This window comes from Ipomoea nil, unplaced genomic scaffold (genome assembly GCF_001879475.1).
Source record: "Ipomoea nil cultivar Tokyo-kokei standard unplaced genomic scaffold, Asagao_1.1 scaffold3321, whole genome shotgun sequence".
NCBI classification, from domain to species: Eukaryota; Viridiplantae; Streptophyta; class Magnoliopsida; order Solanales; family Convolvulaceae; genus Ipomoea; species Ipomoea nil.
Window position 1 is genome coordinate 5,329,876 of NW_017619749.1, and position 21,883 is coordinate 5,351,758.

The 21,883-nt window shown below is 35.0% G+C and overlaps 1 protein-coding gene and 1 long non-coding RNA gene across 2 annotated transcripts; both read left to right on the forward strand.

Annotated features, from left to right (window-relative positions):
• Nucleotides 1-10,211: 10,211 nt before the first annotated feature.
• On the forward strand, nt 10,212-10,763 carry LOC109170151. The gene is made up of 3 exons (XR_002052360.1): nt 10,212-10,354; nt 10,505-10,591; nt 10,680-10,763. It is a non-coding gene; the product is annotated as an uncharacterized LOC109170151 (long non-coding RNA).
• Nucleotides 10,764-11,085: 322 nt separating this feature from the next.
• On the forward strand, nt 11,086-12,278 carry LOC109169836. Its single transcript, XM_019318725.1, has 4 exons — nt 11,086-11,184; nt 11,278-11,331; nt 11,434-11,580; nt 11,889-12,278. The coding sequence occupies exons 1-4, from the start codon at nt 11,086-11,088 to the stop codon at nt 12,276-12,278; spliced, it is 690 nt and encodes a 229-aa protein (XP_019174270.1).
• The last annotated feature ends 9,605 nt before the right edge of the window (nt 12,279-21,883 follow it).

Consider the following 21,883-nt stretch of genomic DNA (forward strand, 5'->3'; position numbering starts at 1 on the left):
TAATGGTCAGCTGTTACAAATGTTTTTGAACTGATTTAACTCCAATGTTAATGTCAGTTTTGAATGTCATTTAACATTCATCTCCTATATAAGCTTTAGTTGAGTATGTGATTTTTCTGAACATACAAACAAGAGACACAACGCACACAACAGATTTGTTTCTCTCCAAAAACTCTGCTCTTACTCCGTTCTTGCCGATTGTGTTCTGGCCGTGCTCAAGTTCGCTGGGTTCTTCGTTTGGGTGCTCAAACATTGAACCATAGTACGTTTTATCTTGGGAAACCTAAGTTATAATGCTCCTAGCACTTTTGGGAGGTAGCAAATAAGGTTTTAAGGAAAATGTGTTTCGCTCGACTCGTACTAACCACTCTTCTTCATCTTCGATCTTCTCCTCTTTCGGTTTTTGGGATTATTCTCTAAGCAATGAATCCTTGTTTTATATATCTATATATATAGTTGTTGATTGGAATTATAATTTGGAGGATTATAAATTCAATTTCGGTCCGATTGATATATATTTGTGTGTGTATATATATTTCAGAAAATTGTAATATATATATATATATATATATATATATATATATATATATATATATATATATATATATAGGTTCATTTTTCCTACAAGATAAGCTCTATCCTGATCAAGAATACAGGCTTATAGAACATGAGGATCGAGTCTGATTGCTTACCTGTGGTACAGGGTATCCTGTCTAAGTCTCGTGACATCTCTTATGCAAGAGCTATTTATGAAGATTGATGTAGCTTGTTAAATACATTATCTGATGTGCATACACACTGCACGGGTTACTGCCTCTCAGGACGGAACTCCTGCCATTTTGTATTCACAATTTTTTTTTTTTTGATAATTAATAATTGGTTTTCAAAAAAGAAAAATATTTGACATAGGAGATTAAGAATTGTTTTAAACAAACAAAAAAAAAGTTTGATAAACCAAATTATATACTACATTTTTTTTTTGAAAACAATTATATACTATATTTGAATTTGAAGAAGTTGATATATCTCCTACCCTAGGATGGAGAAAGTATTTTATTGTATTAAATTGTTGCAAAAATAATTCACAGTTTTTACTGATTGAAATATTTTACTTTTATGAGACGGTAGATCTCTCAATTGCCTCAAGTCGTGAGGCATCACCTGATAGGCAGGATACAGATACTGAGGAGCCTTTGCTAGCATCAATAGAGGCAGTAAATATTACACTCTCTTTTTTATTTTTTTTTATTTTAATTACTTATCTAATTTAGTATTAAATGGTCAAACAAACCCTCTTTTCTTCTTATTTTCTTTAATTTTTGCATTTAATTTTGTTGGTCATGATTGGATGGTGAAAAGTCTAGAAGGGGTGAATAGACTTTTCAAGCTATTAAAATTTTTAACACTTTTAATATTAGCTCTAAGAAAAGATAATAAGAATGATAATATTCAATACTTAAAGAATTATAACCTAGATACTTAACGGAATAAATCTATATAGTGTTGTGTGTGAAAGATTTAGATGATTGTAAGGATTATGAGTAGGCAATAAGTAAGGCAGTAACGTAAAGAGACACAAAAATTTTAAGTGGTTCGGCCAAACCCAGCCTATCCTAAGTCCATTGTATCTACTCCTATCGCCGATAGAAATTCATTATTTCTTTCCAAAAAGTTGAATACAATAGTGAAGTAACGTAACACATGTTAGTTAACCAACTTAGCACTTCTACAACTTCTCTTTTAGTGCAACCTTGAACACTAAGTCAGCACTAAAACAACTTTGAGTGCCTTTGCACCAAACTTACACTCCTCAAGATTTTCACAAACCCCCTTGTTACTCAGTCCACTACCTACATCTAGTAAGAAAAGTGTTTACAATAAAAACTTAATTTTTCTTTTCTCTTCAACTCTTAGAGACTTTAATTTCAGAAGAATAAATCTTTTGGAATTGCAAAGATTTCCAAAAAATTAAATTCTTAGATGATCAACTTCGTCTTCTTAAAGTGTCTCTTCATATTTCAGTTTATAGTTTCTCCATCTGACTTGCTTGGATCACGTTTGAGCTTCTTGGAAAATAATTGTTATTTTTTTGGACTCTAACTTAAAATTAATTAGAGGTCCATCGTTATGCTGTGCATCCGTATGCACCATGCATGGTGCATACAGATGCCAAAACGACGTCGTTTTATTAAAAAACGCGCGTCTCCCCTTTAAAAAAAATTCAGTTTCGATTCCCAGCAACAACATTATATTGTTCATTCATTCTGGAATTTTAGTTCATAGATTATGGAAATATAGTTCATTGATTATGGAATTATAGTTAATCGATTATGGAATTGTAGTTCATCGATTCTGAAATTTTAGTTTATAGATTATGGAATTTTAGTTCATTCATTCTGGAATTTTTAGTTCATAGATTAGATTATGGAATTATAGTTCATCGATTATGGAATTATAGTTCATATGTTGTTGCTGGGAATCGAACCTGATTTTTTTTTTTAAGGAGAGACGCGCGTTTTATTAAAACGACGTCGTTTTTGCATCCGTATGCACCATGCATGGTGCATACGGATGCACAGCATAATTTGCCCTAAGCTCATTAATTAAGATCTTGACTTTATATTAAAAAGGCACAAGTGTCAAATAGGCCCATCTACTACTACCAAGTGCTCAATTCCCACCACGAACTAAATTAAATGTCAAATAGACCTATCTACCAGTTAAATTTGTTCGATTGATTTTTTTTACAAGTTACCAACAAGTTGCCTATTTAATTATTATTATTAAAAAAATTAATAAAATAATTAAAAAAAATTAAAAAAAAAAAAAGAAAAAAGAAAAAAGAAAAAAGAAAAAGAAAATCAGCCACCGGCTGTCCCGCGGCGAGGACAATCTTATAATATAATACATTAATAACAAGATATAATAATAACATTCACAGAAACGAAAAGCTACACTTTTGTCCAAGGAAAAGCTACACGGTTGTCTAAAGAAGGTGGTCACGCTATGCAAGAAAAAGAAGAGGAGGGCATGCTATATTTAAGAAGAAGATGTCACACTTCCAATAAAGAAGAAGAGGTCACGCTTCTACAAGAAAGAGAAGGCCACACTTCTACAAGAATGAAGAGGTCATCATGTTTTATGAAGAAGAAAATGCCATGTTTTCTTAAGGAAAAGTCACGGTTTTGCATGACAAAGAAAGGCCACGGTCTGCATGAGAAGAAAAGCTAAGGTTTTAATTACTCAAGCCAAGATTTTTAATAGGTACAAGTGTCAAATAGGCCCATCTACTACTGTCAAGTGCTCAATTACCATCACGAACTAAATTAAGTGTCAAATAGACTTATCTACCAGTTAAATTTGTTCAATTGACTTTTTTTACAGGTTACCAACAGGTAAGTAGTTCGAATCTTGTTGCTGGCTTTTTTTGCTTCTTTTTTTCCATCTACTAATATTCTAATATTGCCCTTTTTTTTTTCTTTTTTATTTCATCTACTAATATTCTAATATTGCCTTTTTTAACTGTGTTTAGTTACCATTTATTTTTCATTGCTTATGCATTCCACTTAGTTGCCATTTGTTTTTCTTTTTCTCCATCTACTAATATTAATAATATTCTAATATTGCCCCTTGTAATTGTGTTTAGTTGCCATTTGTTTTTCACTATTTATGCATTCCATTTGTACTGATATAGTTGTTTAATGGTTGTGTTAATTATTAAGGACAAATACATTTGTTGAAAATTCGTTAATGTTAGTTGGCATAGTTGTTTATTTGGAATAATTAGTTAATGTTAGTTAGCATATAGTTGTTTAACAATTTTATTCGTATGTGATATTTTGTATTTTGTATTTGAACATTTTTTAATTCGTTTTACCTTTGCTTTTTCGCCCCCACTCAACGTAAATCCTGACTCCGTCACTGTGGACTTGGACCGTTAATCGGACAAAAAAAACCCGAACCACAACGTGGTGTACACCTATATATATATATATATATATATATATATATATATATATATATTCTATTCACATAAAGATAGTATCAAATAATTAAAATATTCAAGCCTCTGCTACGTTACAAAAGCTAGCCCCTTACTCTAGCCTAAAAACACAAAACAACAACATTAGCATTTGTAAATGGGAAAAATCTAACTTGTAATATTAAATCTCTAGCCTCCATGGTTAGCCTTCTCCCTCTTGTTCCTCAGTAACAAGCTTTCCTCAGGTTTTTTCTCTGTTTTCCTTCATTCCCCGATGGATGCTCCTTCTAGTTCGACGAGTTCAGTTCCCATTTCCGCCTTTGTTCATACGCAGGATCCAGAGACTACTCCCCCCCCCCCCCTTATTCATCAAAAGGGACCTCTACATGAGTCAACAGCTGGTCTGGAACAAGCTTATGCAGCTCTTGGGATAAATGATGATGAGACTGAAGGGCTGGTTCTTGATCAGAATGACGATTTCCAGTTTACTTTAGTTGGTCAGTTCATGACAGACAAGGCCATCAAATTTACTTTCATGAGAGACACCATGGGTAACGCCTGGAGGCCGGCAAGAGGTATGGTTGTGAAGGAACTAGCTTTTAACACTTATCTGTTCAAATTTTTCCATGAGGTTGTGATGCAGCGTATCTTAGATGACGGTCCGTGGTCCTTTGAGCAAAGTTTACTGGTTCTTGCTCGCCTTCAACCGGATGTTCCCCCTCTGGCGATGCCGCTGGATACAACAGAGTTTTGGATCCAAATCCATGACCTTCCTATGGGATTTTTTTCTGAAAAATCAGCCAGAGCCATTGGTGACTACATTGGAAAGTTTATTAGCTTTGACGAGAGTAACTATGATGGCTGGTCGAGATCCTTCCTACGCATTAGAGTGGCTGCTAATGTGATGAAACCACTGCTTGGTAAGATGCGTATAAAGAAAAACGGCAGCGAGTGGTCGTGGATTTCATTTCGCTATGAACGCCTCCCACACTTTTGCTTCTTATGTGGTCATATTGGACATACAGAAAAGTTCTGTCATTTGCTTTTGGAAGGTGCAAGTCTGAAAGGTGAGAAGCCGTTTGGCCCTTGGTTGAGGGCGGCGAACCGGCGGTCTTCATCGGTGTCCGACAATCGCTGGATAAACGACGAACAAACCAGTGATCCGGTAGTACAAGCCTCTGATTCTGAAATGGGGATACAGGCGTCAGAAGGTAGTGGTGGTACGGCATCTGGTTGTGGTGATGGCAGAGGTACGATGAGTTGCAGCGACCAACACGTGTCCAAAGGTTTTTCGGATGTGCTCTCAGATAAGACAACATCAACTGCTGAGGTGGCTATGAATTTATCTGGTAGTATCATGGATGAAGACGGGCTTGGGTTGTTGGATCAGAAGAGACGTAGGGTTGAATTGGAACGCCCATCTATAAGGCCCAATCCCCAACCTATGGATTTCTCTAGTCTTGTAACGAAAAAAACGGACCAAGGGCGGGACCTGCGGATCAGGCCTGCCCAGAACAATGAGTCTCTTATCATGGAATTGTCGTGGGCTTGGGAACCCATCGACAGTTCAGGTTCTTGTGGACCTAGTTCACATCAAGAAACCCAATATTATTTTTCTTATTGAAACTTTTTGTTGTCTAAGGAAGCCCCAGCCCATTAAACTTAAACTGGGCTATTCTGGTCTATTCTCTGTGGATTGTGTGGATCGTAAAGGCAGTCTCGCTATTTTATGGAAAAACGGCACTGAATTCGACATAAAATCTTATTCCCCTCAACACATTGACGCTGAAGTGTGTCTCAGTCAAGGTGATTTTCGATGGCGTTTTACCGGTTTTTATGGCACTTCGAAGAGACAGAGTCGATCGGATTCCTGGAATCTCCTAAAGCAGCTCTCAACCATCAACTCCCTTCCTTGGGCAATTATGGGTGATTTTAATGATATCCTCAGTCCAGATGAGAAGCGCGGAGGAAACCCACAACCTCGTCATCTGATCGAAGGTTTCAAGGAGGCGGTGGAATCGAGTGACCTGAGTGATTTTCCCTTCAGTGGCTATCAATTTACCTGGGAGAAGTCTAAGGGTACACCAATTTGGATTGAAGCCAAACTCGATCGGATTTTAACTTCGGATCTTTGGAGAGACTCTTTTCCCCAGGCTAGGGCATCGTCAATCTCTGTCCCAAGTAGCGATCATATCCCCATCCATCTTCAAATCTTTCCGGAGGAGAAATTCTGTGTAAGGAAAAGATTCCGTTTTGATAACCTCTGGTTAAGAGAATCAATTTGCAGGGATGTCATGGTAGAGAGTTGGTCTAGATACCAAGGTTAGGATTTTATTGACCGAATTGGAAGTTGTGGTAAAGCTATTTGGGATTGGGGCAAAGGTTTTGCTACTGACTTTAACAAGCGGATTGTTTACTGGAGGTCTAGAATGGAGAATCTCAAGCACCGGAGGGACCAGCATGGATTACTCATGTTTAAAGCAGCCCAATTTGAATATCTGCGAGTTCTGCAACATCAGAGTGAATATTGGCGTCAAAGAGCCAAACAGTTTTGGCTAAGAGAGGGAGATTCCAATTCCACTTATTTCCATAACACTGTAAGAAGAAGAAGGCAGAACAACTCTATCTCCAGGTTAAGGGATGAAAACGATGCATGGGTGGATAAAGGTACAAGGCTTGACTCTCTTATTACCTCCTACTTTGATTCTATATTTACAGCTTCTGGGGGGGGGGGGGGGGGGGGGGATTTTGAGTCCTTGTATGACTGTATTCAACCAAAAATCTCTGAGGTCCAGAATAAGTTGTTGTGTAAGAGGGTTAGTTTAGAGGAGGTTAAATCGGCTCTTTTTTATATTAAACCTGGGAAATCTCCGGGCCCTGATGGTCTAAGCCCTGCCTTTTTTCAACACTTTTGGGACATCTTAAACCCCGATTTGCTTCGTTTCTGTTCCCATTGTGTTCAATCCGGTTCTCTACCAAATGGAATCAATTCCACTCATATTGTTCTTGTTCCTAAAAAGTCAAAACCGGAATTATTAGGGGATCTAAGACCTATTGCCTTATGTAACATCCTCTATAAGCTAGTCTCTAAGATCGTTGCGAACAGGATTAAGCCTCTGCTTCCCCAAATTATCTCTGAGTCTCAAACTGCGTTTATTCCGGGTAGACTAATAACTGATAATGTTATGGTTGCATATGAGATTAATCACTATCTTAAAAGGAAATGGCAAGGCAGAAATGGTTTTGTGGGTATTAAGCTGGATCTTAGTAAAGCTTATGATTGTGTGAATTGGGGTTTTCTTAAGGGTATTCTACTCAGACTGGGCTTTGCTGATCAATTCATAAATCTGATTTGGGAAATGATTACTACGGTTAACTACTCTATTCTCCTAAGTGGTAGAGACATTGGTTCCGTTTCCCCGAGTAGAGGTCTTAGACAGGGGGGACCTTATTTCTCCCTATCTGTTCATCTTTATTCTTGAAGTTTTCCACCTAATGATCCAGAGTAAAGTCAGGGAAGGGGTTGTTCATGGGGTGTCCATAGCAAGGGGGGCTCCTGTTATCACGAATTTATTTTTCGCTGATGACTGTTACATATTCTGTAAAGCAAGTTCCCCGGAGACTACTACTATAAAAGGAATTATTGATTCTTTTGTGGAGGCCTCGGGTCAAGCTGTGAATTATGCAAAATCTTCCCTTTCTTTTAGTTCAAATGTTGATGTTGAGTCTAAAAGGGTTGTTTGTAGTATTCTGAATATGAGTGAGGGAACTCTAAGTGGTAACTATTTGGGCCTCCCCTCTCTTATTGGGAGAAATAAACGTGAAATTCTAGGCTTCCTCAAAGAAAGGGTGGTGGGAAGAATTAATGGTTGGACTAACAGGTTCCTTTCTCGGGCTAGGAGAGAAATTCTTCTATAAAATGTGATCCAAGCAATCCCTACTTATGCTATGAGTGTGTTTCTAATCCCTTTGGAGTTAGGCCGTGAGATTGAGAGAGCTATGAATGCCTATTGGTGGAACTGTGATGGAGAGACAAGTAGGGGTATCCGATAGAAGGGGTGGGAAGCTCTCTGTAAACCTAAACCGAATGGTGGGATGGGTTTTCGACAAATACGTGAGTTCAATCTAGCTCTTCTTGGTAAGCAAGCTTGGAGAATTATCCAGCATCCTAACTCCCTAATGGCTAAAGTTTACAAAGCAAAGTATTTTCCTAGATCTTCCTTTCTAGAAGCTCAAATTGGTGGAAGTCCCTCCTTTATCTGGAGAAGCATTTTTGAAGTACAAGATGTTATAAGGGATAATTATAGATGGAGGATTGGGGATGGATCTTCTGTTTATATTTGGGGTGACCCTTGGCTGCCAGACTCAAATTCCCCCTTTATTCAAACCCCTATTCCTGTGAATAATCATCTTGTCAAAGTTTCTGATTTACTGATTGAGGATAAATCTGACTGGAATGTGAGTCTGATTGAAGAAAATTTTATACCTGCAGATGTTGAGCTGATTAGAAGCATTCCCATTGCTGTGTTTAAGCCTGAGGATAAGATGGTGTGGATGGGTGATGAAAAGAGAGAATACACTGTCAAAAGTTGTTATAGGAGGCTCACAGATTCTGTGCAAAATCAACAAAACCCCTCTTGGACCAAATGTTGGAAATTGTGGCTTCCCCCAAAAATTAAGACTTTCTTTTGGCACGTATGTACTGGTTCCCTGCCTACTTGTGATCAACTAAGGGCTAGACATGTGGATGTCCCTAACTACTGTCAGCTATGTAATTTGGAAGATGAATCAAGCTTTCATGTTTTTGTCACATGCCCTTTGGCAAAAGGATGTTGGGATTTATTTGGAAAAAGTCTTCATCATCACTGTGTTTCTTTTATGGAATGGAGTGATATGCATTTTAACAACCTCACTGATCTTGAGATATGTAAATGGATTGCTATATGCTGGAAAATTTGGGAAGCAAGAAATGAGAAAGTTTGGAATAGCATTGTCTTATCTTGCCATGATGTTGTAACAGGTGCTTTATCTTTCCTCTCGAAATGGCAATTTGTCAATCAACGTATTCTCTCACAAACACAAAGGTCAGACCAAATTGAAAGCTGGAAAAAGCCCCCAGGGGGATGGCTCAAACTCAATACGAATGCAGCTCTGGATACTAGCAGCAGGAAGATGGGCATGGGTCTGGTCATACGTGATGTTTATGGTTTGTTTGTGGCAGCAAAGGCTATTCCCGGGGATGGTCTGTGTTTACCTATGGAGGCAGAAGCTATTGCAATTAGAGAGGCTTTAAAATGGTTAAAGACCCAACAGCTGGACCACGTTCAGATTGCATCAAAGTGATTCAAGAAATCAACAATACTAATCTATGTTCTGCTTTTGATTTGATAGTTAATGACGTTAGGGAGATATCTAGAGAATTTTCTAATCTCAGCTTTCATTTTGCTAAGCGGTCTGCGAACAAGGTTGCCCACGAGTTAGCTCGGGAAGCCGTGTTCAAGTCTGACTGTGTCGATTGTGTTTCGGTTCCTTTTCCTTGTATTGCTCATCTTATTGAGCTTGACTATTATTAATATATATTATCGCTTTTGTTCCAAAAAAAAATAATTAAAATATTCAATTCTTTTTATTTTCGTGCTCATTTTATGGAAAATGAACCAAACACACAAAGACAGTTTTTCATTGGGTAGCCAAACATCGGAAAGGAAAATGTTTTCTAAAAAATAACTTATTTTCAGAAGTCATTTTACGGGTTTCCAAACGGACCCTTAGAAAAGTAGATATATTTTGTTAATTAGAAATAAAAGAGTTACCTAATAAAATACAAATCTGAGATATTTTGTAAAAAAAAAATCCCGTTAATATTGACATTGTTTTTTAATGATGTGACATCTTCTCCTTCACCGCCGATGTATAACATCTATACAACATAGGTACATCAAATATTAATCCTAATAATATTTGAAGTATATTAAATTTAATTTTCATATATATCCAAATCCATGTATAGTGATATCCGTTTCTATCAAGATTTATGATTATCCATTTATATATATTGATTGATTTACATCAATATCAATTAAATTATACAAATATGGTATACATTTATTATGAAATATATTTTTCCCCTTTTTGGTATTTTTTCCCATTTATTTTGTGCTAACCAATTCTAACGTGTAAATATATATAATCACTACTAGGCTATGGAAATCATTGGCAAGACTTAACTTCATGGCTGTGAGAGTGAATATAATTCTTTTAGTTCTTTTTACCATTGTTATCAGTCATTGCTATGGAAAAATAGGTAGTAAGGCCGATAGCATGGAAACATCAAACAGATACAACATCAGTTCAATTATCACGAGTCTAAAGGTATTTTAAACATATTCAAGATATATTTTTTTGAATTTAAATATTAATTGTATATTATATTTTTTCTATACGCTTTCTTTAATACATAATAATTAAATTTGTAAGAAGATGATACACGTGTTTTCTTATATATATTTGTGTGTATGGCAGACTATCTATGGTGATATTTATGATTGCGTAGATATATATAAACAACCAGGTATAGACCATCCAATAATGGCAACGAAAAGAACTCAGGTAGGGTGTTTCAATCTCCTACATTATATAAAGTTTTTATTTTTATTTTTTGACAAGATGGAATTACTAAAGTGTTTTATACACACAGATGATAATCTCTAAGGAATTAGAGAAGCAAAAGGCTAGACTTGTGTTTGAGGAACAAAGTTCAACAGCTAAATATTATAATAATTCTGAAAAAAATTATATTTTCAATCCCAAAGAATTATGGCTGAATAAGAAAGGATGTCCTATCGGGAGTGTTCCTATTCGTCAAATGTCCAAACAACAATTGCAAAAAATTCAAAATCTACACAGAGCTAAGTACACCTCCCAGAAGTTGTACAATCATTCATATGCTGCCAAAAGTCATCTTGATGTAAGACAATTTAAAGTTTTACTAATTAAGTATATGGCGTATTAATATTGATTTTGACAATAAATTTATTATAATTCAGTTTGCAGGGATTATAGTTGGGAACAATGCTCGAAGATTTACGGGTGGTAAAGCTACAATGACTATATGGAATCCCAAACTAAAAGGAGATCACCAATATAGTTCATCTGCTTTGTATGTGGAGGATGGAGATAATCAAATACGAGTTGGATGGATAGTAAGTTACTCTTTTATGGATGCTTTTGAATTCAATATGCAATAATTAACATTTTTATCCAATTATAATATAATTATAATATGTTTCTATTAGGTAAACCCTGCATTATATGGTGATTCGCGCACTCGATTATTTAGCGGATGGACAGTTAGTATTTTTCTTTAATTGCTTGTTCTACAATTATCAAAAAGACTTTTTTTTTAATAATTAACTAATATAATGTAAATCAATAATGTTTCAAATTTATAGAAGGACAACTATGGAAAAATTGGATGCTATCTTAGTCATTGTCCGGGATTTTTGATGACTTCAAATGTTGTACCACTTGATTATCCTTTTCCCAACATGTCTGAATTTGAAGGAGAACAATTCGATGTGACTTTCGAAGTTGTAAAGGTACGATTTGCATTCATTGGATTTGTTGCAAATGCTAAAATGTTGAATTGTTATGTCATTTTAATTACCATATTATTTTTAGTTACGAGAATTTATATGGGGTTAAAACATGCAAAAATATAGTTAATGGATAATAAATTAACTAATAAATTTTTAGTCAAATTGTTTTTATTATATACACAAATTACCGAATGTGATATACTATTTTTTGTTTTGTTGATACTATCGTGTAAATGTAAATCCTAATAAACATTAGCCTAAATTTATATTTTTATAATAATTTTTTTTTGTATATACAAATTCTTTAGGGTTCTTTCGATGGTTGGGAATTAAAATTCAATGACCAAGCACTTGGTTCATGGGCCAGTTCTTTATTTTCAAAGATGGGTAAAAGCGCCAGCCAATTGAGATTTGGAGGGGAATGTTACAAACTGGAAGGTCAAAGTACTAGCCCTGAAATGGGAAGTGGGAGGTTCAAAAATGAGCAATATGATAAAACGTGTTATATGCGTCGAGTTAGTTATACTGATCCTGAATACGGTTCAACTGTTCTTAGTGATGATATAGTTAAGACTCAAATTTCTAGATGTTACTTTGCATCCAGTATGGGATACAATTTCAAAGATTCTTGGTACCAATACTCTTTCTTTTTTGGAGGTGGCGGTGGCCTTGATGGAGGTATATGTCCGGATAATTGAATGATAAGAGATCACCTTGTTATCTAATTCTGAATAATATGAAATTCATAAGGTTACAAATTTTAATTTTTTGTGTCTTATTATTATTATTATTTTTATGAATAAGGGTCAAATATGTCATCGAACTGCACAGAATAATGCAATTAGGCCATTGAACTAAAAAAAAAAAAGCAACAATTAAGTCTTTAAACTAACCCATTTCAAACAATTTGTCTAATTTACAGATTTTCCCCTTTCTAACAGGTCACTCAATTTAAAATATATTTTAAAAATAATTTTTTAAAAAATTATTCAACTTGCAAATTGAACAAATTGTTTGAAATGGATTAGTTTAGGGACTTAATTGTTATTTTTTTTAGTTCAATAGCCTAATTGCATTATTGTGTGCGGTTCAATGGCCTATTTGACCCTTAATTCTTTTCTTTTTTTTTTTTTTGAAGGGATGTGTGTGTGTCTTTATGAATGTGTGTATCTCTCTATGTATATAAGTTAACTAAGAACTTGAACTTGAAAAACTAATTACTTTATAAGTTAACATCGCGTAATAAAAAATATAATTATGAAAATAATTAAATATGATGTATATAATAAGCTAGCATAAAATATATATTTTATAATAATTATAATTAAAATGAAAGAATAATACTTCGTAATAAATATGCCTGAGAGTATTAAATAAACTAAGAATTATCAGGGAATCACATTCCCTTCAACAATCTAGAAGGTATGTTTCATTATTGGGAGAATGTTGTATTCCTTTGAAAGAGTAAGATAATTAAGAATGTCACATTCCTATATATATAACTTGAACCAAATATCCCTACAAATCATTCAATTGTTGCTAATTCTATAATCTAGGACATATCTTTTAATTTTAAAAAAATATGATCCTTTAATTATTTTATAACTTTAATTTGATCCCTCATCTCAACGGAGCTCACAAGTTATTTTCTACCTCAAATTTTTTTAAGAGTGTTTTTAAAATTTCGTAGTCACTTTATCATTTTCCTTTCATATCTAAGCTTTATTAAATTTTATTTTCTTTAAATCGCACAAACATTGGCTCCCATGCATATCTCTCAATGTGTCCATATATTTGCCTTAGAAGGGAAATGAAAGTTGATAAAGTTTGGTTATGCTAGGAAACGAAGTGGGTATGGAATTCCAAAAAAGACACTCAAAAATTTTGATATATAAAGGAGCTTTTCTGTTATGGAGAAGAATTAGATTTATAACATTTTGAACAATTGATGGGATGTATTTTAAAAATTGAAAGAAGGGTCTTATCATTTCAGTTGTAATACCATGGATCAAGGTCCACCTTGCAAGGTGGATCATAGTCCCAGATTATGTATTTTTAGTATTGGAACTTGGAAGTATGAAATTCTAGAATATAAATTGTGTTTTTAAGTTTTAGGAATGTATGAATATAATACAGTGTCATCACAAATTGTGAACTTTTTAAAGGTAATTATAGTTTTACAATTATGAACATAGAACCGTGTCCACCATGCATGCAAGGTGGACACGGTTCCATAGCATAACAGTTGCAAATTTTATATTATTAAAGTACAAAATTCTATAATACAATACACAAAAAATCATATCACAAAGCACATACGCATGTTATATATTTTTAATTATTTTAAAATATGATTAAAGTTCATAATTTGTGTTTATAGGTACAAATTTTCACAGTATAAGACAAAAATATTTGTAACATAATGGACGTAATTATTAATTTGTTTTAAGTACAAAGTTTAAACTTTTAAAGTACATAATTTCATAACACAAGACACAAAAACTCACAATATAAGACACATATATATGCATCAGGTTCACAGTGCACAACACTATAAAGTATGAAGTATGAACCCTTGGTCTATGATATAAGAATTGCATATATGTATGTGGCAAATTATGGTCCACACAATGTTATGTGCACCATAACAAAAAATACATTTTAATTTATATTAAATGTACATTATTTTTGTACTGAATATACATTATACAATATAATGTACATTCAGAACAACAATGATGTACATCCCCTGAATACAATGTACATTTTGTACTGAATGTACATTATTTTACAGTAAACAAAATATGGTCCACACAATAATGATTGGTATGTCAGATTGGACAATTTAAACAATTATATTTAATTGTTAGCATTTAATTTGAATGTTATTTTGAACCGAGGTCCAAATGTATAATTTGGCCAAAAAATAAACCCAAAACTTAAATGGATACAATTTTCGTGATCCTTGGTACGAATACTCTTTTATGTATATATAAATATTTTCTATAAGAATCAAGTGGCTTGTGGTCTACTGGTATCTAGTTGACCTCTTATGTGGGATATCTTAGGTTCAAGCTTCGCTGTAGACGTAGATGTATATGTGGGTATCCTCCTTCCTTTGTAATAAAAAAAATATTTTCTATAGGAAAATAAATACTTAACTCATAAAGATTTTGACATAATTGTAATGTTTGGGTGTAAGTAGTGTGTAACCACGACTTAGTTCATAGAGATTTTGACATAATTGTAATGTTTGGGTGTAAGTAGTGTGTAACCACGATGATTCTGCAAGTGCATGCGCAATATATGAATCCAGAGCAACTCATGTGAGACGGGGGATAAAAAGCAAAGTTATTCTAAGGACAAAAAGTGTCCAAATAATTAGTTGTGGTAAATGGTAAAAAACCAAACTTAATATATGACCAAATGTACAATTGTTGTAAAATCAAACAGTAGAGAGAAGGAAAATTCAGAAAATGTAGAGGGATCTTCTCATTCATTATCTATTTCATTCATCTTACAACATATATAGTATACACTTGTAATGGAAAGCAATTAAGCTAAACATAAATATTTAACCGTTACACAATCAATCCTCATAATGTCCATAATAATTAATTTTTATAACACTCCCCCTTGGACATTATCTTCTCACATTCATGGCTCGTCAAAAATTTTCTAGGAAAATCTTGTGGGAAAAACCTAGACAAAAGGAGTATATATATATATATATATATATATATATATATATATATATATATATATATATATATATATATATTCATGCCTCGTTAAAAACTTCACTAGGAAAACCACGTGAGAAAAACCTAATTGAAGAAAATAGTACATGATATTTGTAAAAACATAGATTGTACTGATTGCCTCATTAAAATCCTTAACTTAAGAAAAACCATGTGGGAAAAACTTAGCTAAGGGAAAAAAGAGTACAACCATAAGCCTTCAGGGCACAATCGGCATAATCTTCAGGATTTTGGGGTTTGTTTACTTTAGCAATTATTTTGCAACTTTTCCCCTATTTACATTACTATATCATACTCATGCCTCGTTAAAAATCTCATTAGGAAAACCACGTGGGAAAAACCTAATTGAGGAAAAGAGTGCATGGTGTATGTGCATTCTTGTTTTAGATTAGATGCCTCATTAAAAACCTTAGGATAAGAAAACCCAGTAGGGAAAAAACTTAGCTAAGGAAAAGAGTAAAATCATTAGTCGTCAAGACTAAATCTTCGGGATTGATTCATGTAAAATGATACTCCCCCTCAAGATAACAATCTTTAAGTCCATACATTAAATTTCCAAAATGTATAGAGGAATTTAGTAAATAAATATGTACAATTGTCAATGGAATGAATATACTCTATAATAATCTCGTGACTCTTCTAGAGCTCACGTGGGTATAATATTGACATCATAATTCAAATGTTGTTTAAAATATTTGCTTATTTATTGTTTTTATTTCTTTTGAACTTTATAGATTTTGGAAGAAGATTGCCGTACAACAAATAAGAGATTGATGACGTTAGAAACAAATGGTCTAAGTTTCTTATTGATGAATGGGTTAATAAAACGTTGTTCAATTGATACTTTATGTTTAAAATTAGTTTGTGTTTATTGGTTTGATGTTAATTAGTAGTTTTGCTGCATTATGTTATTTATATTAATTTTATTTTTAGTAGCTTAATTAGTTTCATATTTAGTAGCTTATATTAGTTGATGTTGAATGTTAAATTGCTAGCTGCACAGGTTCTGATTGATACAGCAGGTTGAGCTAGAAATCATAAAACATTTTTAATATAAAAAAAATATACATACGACCTCGGCTAATAGCCTATTAGCGGACGTCGTATATTTATTTCTTAATTTTAAATACATACAATGTCGGCTAATAGTCTATTAGCCAACACCGTAGGATTTTTATAATTAAAAAATAAATATACGACGTCGGCTAATAGGCTATTAACTATATCATCATTAAGAACAATTGAACCGAATTCATAATCAGTATAACTAACTCGCCGCATATAACACGTTTTATTATATTGTTGATTTTTGAATCTCCCACTTCCCATTTGAGGGTTGCTACTTTGACCTTCTGGTTTATAAGATTTCCCTCCAAATCTCAATTGGCTGGCACTTGTACCCAACTTATCATCTGAAAATATGAAACTAGGCCAGTAACTAATTGTTTGGTCGTCATTGTAGTTTAAATCCCAACCTCTATGGGAACCTAAAGAATTCGTATATACAACAACAAAAAACAAAAAACAAAAAAACAAAAAAATCAAAATTTTTATTATAAAACACTACTTGAAATTATTGAATTTCCGACCACCAAAAAGTGATCTTAAATCAAATTGAAAGCAAAAAGTGGTCGAAAATAGCAACAAGGATTTTCCGGATACCAAAAGTGGTCGGAACAAGACTTTCAACTTGATTTTTTTTTTTTTTTCCGAACTGTAAAACTTTATTTCATCCCCAAAAGAGGCACAAGGCCTTTACAAAATACGCCATAGGCCCGAAAATGACCTATGGCTCACAAGGCATAAAGCCTAACAAAACACAAGGACCATAATGGTCTAAAACATCACAAGGACCAAAAGGTCTAAACTACACAAACTAGTCTACTAAACAAAAGGACCATAATGGCCTAAAAGGACAAAGGCATCATGCCTAAAAAAACCAAACATCTCATGAGGTCCCCCATAAAGCATCCAATCGGTCTTCACTAGCAAATACATCAAAGGAAGAAATTCCCATCTTAAACTCAAGCTCATAGACCATTCGGTCTCATCTTCACCGATCCAAAGCCAATTAAATCCCATAAGCCCATTCGGGAACCAAAGAAGATTCCCTTAGCCAATTAATTCCCATTCGGCTGCCATATTTCCAGAGAAACCTCCGGGCTTTCCTTGTCCAAACCAACAAAACCATTCGGTCCACAGCCACCTAGGCCCAAAAGCCCACCCATGGCCTTCAGCTCATCAGAACAAATGGCCCAAATCAAATTATTCCATACAAAGTTCCATCATCATAAGCCCAAAATCCTCTTGGCCCATCAATTAAAATCAGCCAAAAAGCCCATCAAGTATTAAAACCATTCGGCCATCTTAGCCCAGACTATATCCTCCAAGCATCATATATTTCACATGTCCAAGCATCATAAGCCCAATTCACCAAATTAAACATTCGGCCTTATTTTATTCTACCCGGTAGACCAAACTGCTACACCTTCTCTTTTCCTTCCATTCAACCTTCATATTAAACCATTCTCATCTCCATTTTCAGCATCAATTCCCCAATGGTCCACCAAGCATGGTGAACAATCCTTATACCTCCCAAAACCATACCAGATTGCCCCATAGACCACCCTATATGGTGGCCCTCCTTATTCCCCACATATGCAACTCAGCTTCCTCTATATTATAGTTCACTGGACCCTTGCTACAATTCAGCACATAAACAATCATCTCCCATGTTTATGGCAACAATTTCCTCCACATTGCTGCTTTGGAAAACTGTTGCAAGCCCACTTTAAATCATGATGTGTCCCCAATCATGCAAAAAGGCTCTCATTCCTTATGCCTCCTAGGTCATCTATTTAGATGACCCTCCTTATCCTGCCAGAACACAAAGAAAACATTTCTGCTTAGCCTCTCAGCTCTTATATCCATTATCAAATCCATTTCTGCTAAGCTCCTGCTGCTTCAGATTAATCATTCTCTCATCAACTCAGTGAGCTTGAGACCTCATCTTCTAGTGTAGAATCAGCCCCAATGCAGTCCAATCCTCCACCAAAGCTTTGGATTGGAACTGCAACATTCAGCTCATCAGATATACCTGCAGCATGGAGAATCATTTCCCCCTTCCTTAGCAGCTTGGAGAATCATTTCCCAATGAGAGATCAACTCCAAGGAAGGAGCAAGCCTCCACTCAAAGAGCTTCAGCCTACTCCTATCTGCCAACAGAACCCTTTTTGTCCGGCTTCAGGTGGTCGGAAATTTCAGAATTTTCACTAGTGAAAATATAAATTTAGGCTTACATTTACACTATGGTAGTATCAACAAAACAAAAAATAGTATATCACATTTGGTAATTTGTGTATATAATAAAAATAATTAGACTACAAATGTATTAGTTAATTTATTATCCATTAACTATATTTTTGCATGTTTTAACCATTTATAACTTTTTGTAATTAAAAATAATATGGTAATTAAGATGACGTAAGAATTCAACATTTTAGCATTTGCAACAAATCCAGTGAATGCAAATCGTACCAATACAACTTCGAAAGTCACGTCGAATTGTTTTCCTTCAAATTCAGATATGTTAGGAAATGGATAATCAAGTGGTAAATCATTAGAAATTAGCAGAAATTCTGGACAATGATTGTTATAGCATCCAGTTTTTTCATAGTTGTCTCTCTGTAAATTTGAAACGTTATTGATTTACATTATATTAGTTAATTATTAAAAAAAAAAACAAGTCTTTTTACTAATTGTAAAAACAAACAATTAAAGAAAAATACTAACTGTCCATCTGCTAAATAATCGAGTGCGCGAATCACCATATAATGTAGGGTTTACCTAATAGAAACATGTTATAATTATATTATAATTGGATAAAAATGTTAGATATTGCATATTGAATTCAAAAGCATCCATAAAAGAGTAACTTACTATCCATCCAAGTCGAATTTGATTATCTCCATCCTCCACATACAAAGAAGATGAACTATATTGGTGATCTCATCATAGTTTTGGATTCCATTGTGACACCCCAAAAATCCACACTCCAATCCATGAATTAATTGAGTAATTAATTCTAATTCTTTTGAGGAATTGATTCCTAAAATCCTAATTTTTAATACTCAAGGACTAGTATTTGACTAGTCAATCTTTAAGTTGTGTTGTACCTTGTGCTTAGAAGGAGTTCCCTTGTTCCTTACACTTTCTAAGGGTTAGTAAGGGTAGCCTTGTCTTTTCACCAAGAGTTAGTATTGTATCCTAACCTAGAAGACTTCTTCATTTCATTCCTTACAATTCCTAGAAAATATCTCTACCTTCTCTCTAGAATAGAAGTGTAGCTTATTCTCCAAGCCAAGTTGAGACCCTTGTCAAGATTTCAAGTTTTGATTCCAAGATTCAACCTTTCACCTATTTGGGCATCTAGGAGGGTAAGATCTAAGCTTGTCTAGTCTTTTTGGTTCCATCTTAGTTGTCTTTTTCTTAAAGGTAGGATCTTTATGATATTTTGGTTTGATCTTGAAGTGGGTTTGAGAAGTGAGCCTAGTGGAGAGCTTGTTGTGGTGTAAAGAGAAGTCTTTTGGTCTTCAAGAGGTAATCCATGCTCTACAAAACCTATTTTGCTTACTTATATGTGATTTCTTGGATTCTACTTGTTCTTTGCTATGAAATGTGAGGGTTTTATGCATTTATCTTGTGATATTGCATATCTAGAGCTTGTGTTTAGGGTTCCTTTGTGCCATTGCTTGGCATTTTCCATGGTTCAAGTCATTTTGTTGTGTTTGGTGAGATTTGGCATGTTTTGGACTTGAATTTGTGTTTGGAGAAGAAAATCCCCGAAGGGATTTATTGTGGAACAGGAATGTTCCCGCGGGCGGGGCACTACCCGCCGGCCTACCCGCGGGTACAGGCCTCGTGGGATGGTGTTCCCGCGGGCGGAACCACGGGTGGGGCACTACCCGCGGGTACACGGTGGTGTTTGGTTCGGGATTTGTTCCCCGTGATTCGTTGTCTCGATATTTGATCTTTTGACTTCCCGTTGTTCTTTTGTGGAACTATTTGAGTGTCTTCTTGATGTTTCGTAGGTCTAGAACTATATGGTAGGTATCCATGTAGGACTTTGGTGTCTTGAATCGTGCTAAGTGTTCAACATTGTGTTTCGTTGGACCAAGAGGTGTCTTGTGTGTTCCTCGGAACTATCTTGAGTTTCCCCGTTGATAAGCATGCTAGTTTGTTATCTTAATGCTAGCGTGTGTGTTGTTCGTACCTTCCGTTTGGTTGATGATAACTTGTGTTATTCATCTTTGTTGTTGATTGGGCTGTGACCCGTTCCTTGATTGAGTGTGTTTCATACCTTCATTGCAATCCGTTGATTGATTACTGTTGAGGTGTGGCGTGTGTGACTTTACCTGGATTGCACGATTAGTGGTATGGGACACTAGTCACCAAGGTATTGTAGCGGTCCTCGTGGTGGTCATGACGTGATTATGGAGTTGTGGCCTGAGTGATGGGTCCACTGATTGGGGGATAACATGTGTTATCCGGGCATGTGTTGCCGTGATTGGTGGTGGTTCGTTGGTGGTTATAGGTGGGGGACGACGGTCCCGGCGGAATAAGGTTGGACTTGGCTGTACAGTGGATCCTGGAGGTAATGGTTGGAAAGAAGATACAAGGTTGGGGGTAGCCATAAGGTTGGAACAGGGCATAAGGAAGGCATACCAACTCGCGATGGGTGATGTTGCAAGGGCTTGTAAAGCCGGCGTTGTGTGATCTTCTCTCGTGACGTGTGTAGTCACGGAGGCTTGCGTTGTTTTGGCATGTGTTGCCGTTGGGTGAGTCTTTATCCTTGTGTGTGGTTAACCTTTGTGGTTTGGGATGTGTTCCCGTGTGGTCTTGAGAGTGATGAGTTTTGTGTTGACTGGTGATCTTGGCTTTTGACTTATATATATGTATTCCGTTTTGAAAATGGTTTTTATATCTTATATCTACCTATTTATGATACTTAACGGTATTGGTGGGTTACCAGCATTATTCGCTGACCGGGCGTCGTCCCAATGTTTATCTTTGTATCTTTCAGGTGATGTTTAGACGAGAGCGATGTCTAGAGCCTGGTAGCTTAGCACCTTTGTGTTTTTGTGGCCTGTGCGCCAATGTTTTTAGACTGTTTTAGATTGATGTATTGGGATAGTATTATACATTTGCAGATTGTTGCCTTAGCGTTACCTAGTGTGGTATACGTGGCATAACACCCCTTTTTGGATTTCTTTTATCCAGTTTTCGTTTATCTTCCGCTGTGCTAGTTTTGTTGTTAATCTGCTTGTGTTAGGGCTTCAATTGGGCCGTGTTTTTTTTGGGGGGGGGGGTGTTACACATATAGTCATTGTAGCTTTACCACCAACAAATCTTCGAGCGTTATTCCCAACTATAATCCCTGCAAACTGAATTATAATAAATTTATTGTCAAAATCAACATGAATAGGCCATATATACTTTTTTTTTTTTTGAAAGGTAATAGGCCATATATACTTAATTAGTAA